This window comes from Anneissia japonica, unplaced genomic scaffold (assembly GCF_011630105.1).
Source record: "Anneissia japonica isolate Jap-2015-1 unplaced genomic scaffold, ASM1163010v1 scaffold287973_len95947_cov151, whole genome shotgun sequence".
Lineage (NCBI taxonomy): Eukaryota > Metazoa > Echinodermata > Crinoidea > Comatulida > Comatulidae > Anneissia > Anneissia japonica.
In genome coordinates this window covers 43,738-52,499 of record NW_022735645.1, presented here as the reverse complement: position 1 = coordinate 52,499, position 8,762 = coordinate 43,738, and the positions used below count along the sequence as shown (strand labels likewise).

Below are 8,762 nucleotides of genomic sequence, written 5' to 3'. Positions count from 1 at the left end.
GGGAACAATATACCTAAGACGATAATGTACAAATGATATATGTATGTTTGTTGTGTTATGTTGCCGGTAGTACACTCGAGCGGCACAATTGGGACGCCATTTGAACATATACCAAGCCATGCAAAAAGCGGACGAGATAACTCGTACTTGGCATAGTTTATAAAGCGTTCTATCACAGTGCCGTCGACGAGTATACTCGCCCCCTAATATTTTCCTGCCAATTTATTATTATACATATCATTTTGATGATATATGACTGGATAAAATTTCCAAAAAAGTATACTTGTACATGTAAACTTGTATTGGCACACGAGAAGGAACCTTTAAAGAAAGTCTGGCAGTCAACGTCTTAAACGTCTCATCTGAAAATCAGGACGCTATGTAAACTTTCATTCCGAATGTTAACTCTATTAAATGTTAACTCTGTTAAATACATAATTGACCTGATTTTCTTTATGTTCAATTTTTACGCAAAACGATGTTTTACACTTGCTTATAAAATGCCTTATATTATATTGTACAAATTTTCTCGTTTCTTTATCTACCTTATCGACATAAGTCCGATACGATGATATGATATATATATATATATATATATTATCATATATATCATATATATACATATAATAATAATAATAATAATAATAATAATAATAATAATAATAATAATAGTAATAATAATAATAATAATAATAATTTGCATCATAAGACAGCCACAATCTTCCAAGCAAAAAAACATCAACATATAAAAAATATAATATATTTATAATGATGAAATGTCAGTTTAAAAACGAAGAAAAACTTATACGATACAGTGGGTTAATAACAAATATAAATATAAGAATAAATATAAAGTAAAAATAAGTGAAACAATTATCGCTTAAAATACAGTAGAACCTTTCCTTTGGGGACACCCACCCCCTTTAGGGGGACACTTTTCAGTACATTAAGGGAAATATATTTTGAGTGTGCCAACTGGTCAAATCAGTATCTAATATTTTATTGTATTAAAACAGCGAATGCCATCCCTTGTACAGATTTTATATCCAGAAAATTAAGAAATTGAATGCTTGTTATCCGTTATATTTAAAATATACACTATCTATACTTCACAAATAAAAACCGATTTTTTCACCAGGATCTAGAACAAATATTGGTATAAAGCTGTGCATTTTGATCATTGACCGTATAATTTATTGTTTAGTGTATATCTTTATTTATTTTCTGCGAAAGAAACAAAATTTCAGTTATTCTGTGCAGTTGTATGTTGTTTAAGCGTTCACTTGATATCAATTCCCGATAGGTAAACAAATTAAACTTCATGTTAAACAAATAATTCTTGGCAACTTTGGGGCTGTAATTTGACTTGGAAGCATCACATTAATGATACTGTATATAAAATATCCAAAAGTATACATAGATTATTATTTGCTGCTCATAATTCTTCCTTACCTTAATTTCTGTAAATGTATGGAATACCCATCAAATTAAAATAAACATTTGTTACTTCAAAAGAAGGTTGTCAGGTTCGTTGTTTTCTTCTCTTTTAGTTTAAAATACTATGATATTGATTATCTGCAGCATTTTGTCTTTCTTTTTTCTTGGTAAAACTCGATTCTTCCTACTGAAATTGATATTAATTGTTCAGATTATTATATTTAACATAGACATAACACTCGGTTCTCCAATCAAGTCCACATTCCTTTCCACAAAACAATATCCTATCAACATTACTTTCTGTCGTAAATTTTGGATTAATTTACCTGATTGAATTAAAAATTTCGCCATTAAAGAAAAATTTCCTCTAGACTAAAGAAAACATCTACTGTAAAATTACGTTAATTAACTTCGTTAATCAAAATAATTCTCTGCATATATCTATGCCACGCTCGAATCAACTTCTTGGACACATGCTTTCTTTTCAGAAATTTTTAGTTCATTACATGTGTATGTCTTTCTTTGTTTTATTGTCCTTGAGGGCAAAACGTAAGACCACATTGACAAGAAAACTTCTTCATTACTCGAATTTTCTAAAAACTGCAATTGCAAACTTATATTCGATCTCCAGCTAACTGTGAGTACCCTCTATTAAATTTTAATGGTCAGGTAAATTTAAATCTGTCTCATGGAGGTAAATCAACATTTTACGCGTTGAGACGTTTACAGGTTACTTTTTAAAGGTCTAAAGGTATTCATGTACCATCGCCCCTCCGAAGGAGAGGTGAAGGGTATTGCAATAGGGCTGAGGTTTTTGAGTGGATGTGTGGTGTGTATCCTTCCGGAGGCATAACCCAAACACTACTGGACCGATTTACTTCAAATTTGTGTATACATGTATTGACAATACTAGTTTGGCTGGGCCGAGCCGACTCAAGCGAACTGACCTTGGACAAGAATTAATAAAGGTGTGTTAATTTTTGACCGACGGACTGGAAGCGGATGATCTGCTGGCGTGCAAACTTGATTAACTTGCACACGTGAGCTCTATTGATTCTAGACCTTGTTTGGGACGAGCCGACTTGAGTGGATCGACGCTGTAACAATGAAGCGGCTTTATTAAAAACTATTTTCTCCATGATAAAACGTCTCTTTGTTATTTTTTTTTCAATTTCCAGACGGCTTCGCGGCCCTCCAAAAATATTCCGCAGCCCAAATTTGGGCTGCAGACCATAGTTTGCGGAACTTTATGGTTTTCACTCTAACGACCATATTTGAATTATGACCCCAAGCAGTTAAGAAAACATGAATGGGAGGTGTCACCGGTTCTAATGAAATCAACCCAATGTTTTCCACTAGTTTCGTTTTCCAGAATGAAAGAAAAGAGAACCCAGTCTGCCTGCAGCTGACTAGATAATTGTAGACTAGTCTTTTTAAAGGCCAGCTCCGAGCAAAACATTTGTATTGATTATATATTATAGTTATTATCAGTCTATTGATTCACCTATGTTTCGGGAGTTTTCTGAATTTTGTTTTGCTACATGATTTTTTTTTAAATAAGTACTTTTTTGAAAGTGGGTGTATAGGTAAACTTACCCAGCAAAATTCCGTATTCTTTTGCACACAAATGACCTTAAGAGCAGGCATTTTGAAGAAAATCATAACAAATAAACAATAGGGCATAAAATTACACTAAATGACTACACTGGGGTGAATTTAGCTTTTCGTTTTTATTCGTCAAGTGCGTATTTCTTCGCAGTTATCATTTATTCCCCACCGTGCCCACTTGATTTTTTTTTCACTTTCCGGGGATTCAATCGCTTTGCGCATGCGCTAGATTTCCAATCCATTCTCCAGCTCTCGCTCGCTTCGACCCTTTCGTGTAAAAAAAGTGATGCCCATTGTCCAACATACATTTTGCATACTGCACGCTTGGTGCTCCATACAAATTGCTGTGTATCGGCTCGCGGCCGCTTCCCTCGCGGCCGCTCCGACCATACTCCATAACGCTTACCCCTACAACTATTCCTACAAATTACACTGGGCAGGCAATGCGTGGATTGGTAGGAAGATTGTTATTAGTACTATTCCGCGCAGTTCTCTTAGCTAGACCTTGACGGCGGCTGAGATATGACTATGTGTCGATTAGCCTAGAAACTGGGCTGGTTTTGAAACTCTTTGTTTTATATGCAAGTTATTCCATAAACTACTCTCTTCTGTCATTTTTTTTTTTTTTTTTTTGTACTTTTATCAATTGTATTATTGATTCTGTTAAGGCAATTATGTTTATTGTACACCATCTTGACCGACGCGTTTTACAGGTTAGTGTGGTGAAGTCCACAGCAGCGCGATGTCACGTTCTCGCCGTGTCGTTGGTTGACAGTTAGTGTGTTGTAATTTGTTTTCTCATCACGCCTTGGAGTATTCAAAATCCTAGCTAGTGAAAACAAGTAGACTGCTTGATTTTTTTGCGGTTCTAAGCGGATTTTTATATTCTCGTTTTCAGTAAAATTGGCGAATTTTTTTGTCAAGATTACTAATATGATATATGTTCAATGTATTTGAACACATAGTGAAGAGAAAATATATGCCCGGAGCTGGCCTTTAATGAAAAATGATAGAATTATTCTAGCAGTGTACTGTGTACATTTAATTTTACTTTAAAAAAAAATGTGTTATCGCAGGAGATGAACAACAAACTACGGTTCAACTAAAAAGCATAGACTGGTCAATTGGGACTTCTGTGTTAGTTATTGGTGAAGATGATAACACAACATTAAAATTTACAGCAAACATAAACTCTTCGTCAAGTCTTATGGGCACCTCGCTGTGGAAGCTCAGTATATTTCGAGCCAAAAATAAACGAGGAATCGGCACTAAGTATAGCTTTAATCCCCAGATTTTGAGTGCTGCACAACAGGCAACACCACTTCTAAAGCGTAGAGGTAGTACACAAAAACTCAGTTTTACTGTGCCATTTCTTCGCTTTGATCTCTCTGGCGTCGGTTGTTTCAAATATATATGCTTGAAATTAAATAAGAATGATGATGATAGTCAAGACTACAGATTCATAGAGGGGACGTTAAATCCAAACTGCAAAAGAAGTGGTTGCTACAAATGTGAGCATTGTCAATTTTGGTAATTGAAAGTTATCATTAATTAAAATAGTTTCTATGACTTAGTTACAACCTTATTGCTGCTAAAGCTATCTTTACTAAATTAATTTTATCATGAAAAGCTTTTTACGGAAATAAAAATTAACTAAGCATATAATAATTTAAACGATTTCTTCTTATGATTTATTACCCACTTATTATAGCGGTAAACATTGGTTTTGACGCAAGAGCAAATGGTACATTAAATACCTTACCAAGGCAACCAAACAACGAAATGACTTTTGATGTGGACATAATTTCACGTGGTCCAATTGGTATAACTGGTAAAAATTCATGGAATGTAGCCGTCTATGCTACTAGCACTTCTGATGGTAAAGGTACACGTTACAACGAAGTACGACAAGCACTAACTAGTACACAAAGCGCAACAAGACTTATTCCCTTCACTACATCAAAAATTGGTATCGTGTCATACAACTTGGATATGACTGATTTAAATTGCGAGCAAGCACAATACGTTTGTTTACATCTCTCAAAATGTCAAGAATCGCAATATGATTTCGTGATCTCTCCAACCAATGCAAATTTTGACGAAGATGAGAATGCATTATATAAATATTTCCCACTAGATTGTGACGGTAGGTTGTTTACATTCGCTCTTATAGAGTACCACAGTCGTGTCGTCACAGCGCCAGGTAGCGCCCTCTGTTGCCAACCAGACGTTGTTTACCGTTCATTACGCCCGAAGGACTTCATATATTTTCTGGAATAGGCATTTTAAAATCTAATGTTACCATTTTAAGATACATCTTAATAATTACGTTAGAAATTGGGATCAATTGTTTGTCAGTGGGGAAAATGGCGTCCAGTTGAACGCATTTTGCAACGATAGCAGCAGAGAAGTATCACGTGGTATATGTGACGTAACACTGTAATACTCTTTATAAAGTAACAAATATTATCAATTAATATTCTATATTGAGTGGCTAAAACTTTAAAAAACAATATTTTTTTGCGTTTTTTCTATATCTCATTTTTAAATTTTTACATCCTCAAATTTATAAGACATTCAGCAATTATTCATAAAACAGAATAAAATTATGATAAATTTCTGCCTTTAATACTTGATATCATCTAGATACATGGCACAATAATATCAAATCAATTTTTTGTCGTTCCTTAATTGTTTGTAACAGGTTTTTTTCACTTTATTTAATCTTGAAGGCCTGTGTTCTCTTTTATACGTTTATTCTTTTTCGCTTTTAATGAATTTTGTTTTCAAAGATACGTTTACTTGCACTGTGGTGTACAATTTATCTCAAGATATTTTTCTCAAGGACTCTGGTAGCAGCTAGGACCGTAGAATGATCTTGAGAGTCTAAACGGAGAGTATAAATAATTTCAGTTCCGACCTTTCCGGTCTGTCGCAAACAAACTTATAATGTTATGACAACAAGACTAGTAACAGCAATACAACTGAAAAATAGTACGAATCACAATGAAGGTTACGTAATTAACGTTTACCACATAATAAAAAAAAATGATACGAAAGACTCACAGATTACACAGAAACTATAAAAATTATAGAAATAAGGTTTTGTGTTCATGTCTTGATTTTTTTTTTTCTCGAAAGTCCATTGTGTTGCCTAGGACTCACAATGCAGTTGTATATCACATGCTTTGTAACAAGCCGATACAAACAATAGAAATTCAATCAAATAGGTAACCCTAGCACACTCGCAATGTAAATGTAACAATATCGATTATTATACTAAGTTATTAGGTTTTGGGACGATAAATTAGCCAAATTTCAGATAAGTTATACAGTAAATTTTAAACACTTTAAATACTTTAAAAATGAAAGGAAATTAAGATATGACGGATTAGTCTTTTCAATGAAAAAAAATATTGTTAATTTTACTTTTTAAACAAATATGTTTTATCACAGGAGATGGACAACAAACCTTGGTTCAAATAAGTAGCATAGTCTGGTCAATTGGGACTTCTGCGTTAGTTATTGGTGAAGATGATAACACAACATTAAAATATAAAGCACAAATGTCAGAAAAATCAAAGTATGTTGAGGGCACCTCGCTGTGGAGGATCGGTATTTTTGGAGCAGAAAATATACAAGGAACTGGCACTAAATATAGTTTTAAACCTCAGGTTTTGAGTGCTGTACAACAGGCAACGCCACTACTTTTAAAGAGTAGAGATAATATACGAGAACTCAGTTTCACTGTGCCATTTCTTCGTTTTGATCTCTCTGGCATCGGTTGTGGAAAATTCAAGTATATATGCTCCGCATTTGACAAGAATGAAGATGCTAATCCAGATTATAGATTTGAAGAGTCAGCGTTGAATGTCAATTGTAAAAAGAGTAGCTGTTACAATTGTGAGTACTGTCATTTTTGTTAATATTTTCTTTTAAAATAATAATAATAACATGAATAATCATTGTAAATAATAATAATAATAATAATAATAATAATAATATATTTAAATATGTATTTCATTATATTATATTTATGGCTTAGTTACAACTTTGTTATTACTATAATCAGTTAAATTTTTTTTCAGGAATGCATTTGTCTGTAAAAATTCGGTATACTTTATTCAAATATAAAAAGAGCAGACTTTCATATGTATTTACAATAACAATTCAAATACATATTTACATATATGTGTTTCAAATAAAAATTAACTAAAGAAATTATACAAACAATTTTTTTTAATGATTATTATCCATTTATTAACTATATTAGTAGAGGTGGCGCAGCGGGGAGGCATAGGGACTTAATAAGCCGTTGGAAACCCTAAATTTATATATTTTTTGTGGCTTAGCTCCCTTTGAGACTCTGGTGAGAAATTTTGAGCGACGCCCGACTACGCCCACTTTTTTAGTCCGGTACATCGGCCCTCTGTTATGGACGTCGGAACCCGGAACCCCCACCAGGAAAATCCTGGGGCCACCCCTGTACATTAATTAAACCTGAATTTTATTTTTTTTACAGCTGTAAACGTGGGTTTTGACGCAGAAGCAAATAGTGCATTAACTGTTTCACAAAGGCAACTGAACAACGAAATGGATTTTGATGTGAACATAATCTCACGTGGTCCAATTGGTATAAATGGAGAAAATTCATGGAATGTAGCCGTCTACGCTACTGACAGTGCTGATGGTAAAAGTACACGCTACAACCAAGTACGACAAGCACTAAATAATGCAAAGAGCGCAACCAGACTTGTTCCCTTCACTACATCTAATATCGGTATCGTGTCATACAACTTGAATATGACTGATTTAATTTGCGAGCAAGCACAATACGTTTGTTTACATCTCACAAAATGTCAGGAATCGCAATATGATTTCATGATCTCTCCAACCAATGCAAATTTTGACGAAGATGAGAATGCTGTATATAAATGTTTCCCACTAGATTGTGACGGTAAGTTGTTTACCTTCGCTCTTATAGAGTACCAGTCGTGTCTTCACAACGTCAGGTAGCGCCCTCTGTTGCCAACCAGAGGTTGGTTACCGTTCATTACGCCTGAATGACTTCATATATTTTCTGGAATAGGCATTTTAAAATCTAATGTTTTACCATCAAAATGTATTAGAAACAAAAATGCTCACGCTATGTTAATTATCGAACACACATTTAATCATCAGTTTAAATTTACAAAGAAAAACTAAAATACAACGTCTTAATAATTACGTTAGTAATTGGGATCAATTGTTTGTCAGTGGAGAAAATGGCGTCCAGTTGAACGCATTTTGCAACGATAGCAACAGAGAAGTATCACGTGGTATCGTGACGTAACACTGTAGTACTCTATATAAAGTAACAAATATTATCAATTAATATTCTATAATGAGTGGCTAAAACTTTAAAGGAACAATTATTATTATTTTTCGTTTTTTCTTTTAAATTATCTCATTTCTTAATTTTTACATCCTCATAGTTATAAGACATTCAGCAATTATTCATAAAACAGAATAAAATTATGATAAATTTCTGCCTTTAATACATGATATCATCTAGATACATGGCACAATAATATTAAATCAATTTTGTTGTCGTTCCTTAATTGTTTGTAAGAGGGTTTTTTCACTATAATTAATCTTGAAGGCTTGTGTTATCTTTTATACGTTTATTCTTTTTCGCTTTTAATGATTTTTGTTTTCAAAGATAAGTTTTCTTGCAC

The 8,762-nt window shown here is 33.4% G+C and overlaps 1 protein-coding gene across 1 annotated transcript in view; it reads left to right on the top strand.

Annotated features, from left to right (window-relative positions):
* Window positions 1–3,719: 3,719 nt before the first annotated feature.
* LOC117116651 overlaps window positions 3,720–8,762 on the top strand; it is an 11,645-nt gene continuing 6,602 nt past the window's right edge. Inside the window, exons 1-5 of the mRNA XM_033260722.1 lie at window positions 3,720–3,819; window positions 4,122–4,556; window positions 4,757–5,191; window positions 6,502–6,948; window positions 7,568–8,002. Coding sequence (XP_033116613.1) covers window positions 3,720–3,819; window positions 4,122–4,556; window positions 4,757–5,191; window positions 6,502–6,948; window positions 7,568–8,002 — 1,852 coding nt within the window. The remainder of the gene's footprint in view (window positions 3,820–4,121; window positions 4,557–4,756; window positions 5,192–6,501; window positions 6,949–7,567; window positions 8,003–8,762) is intronic.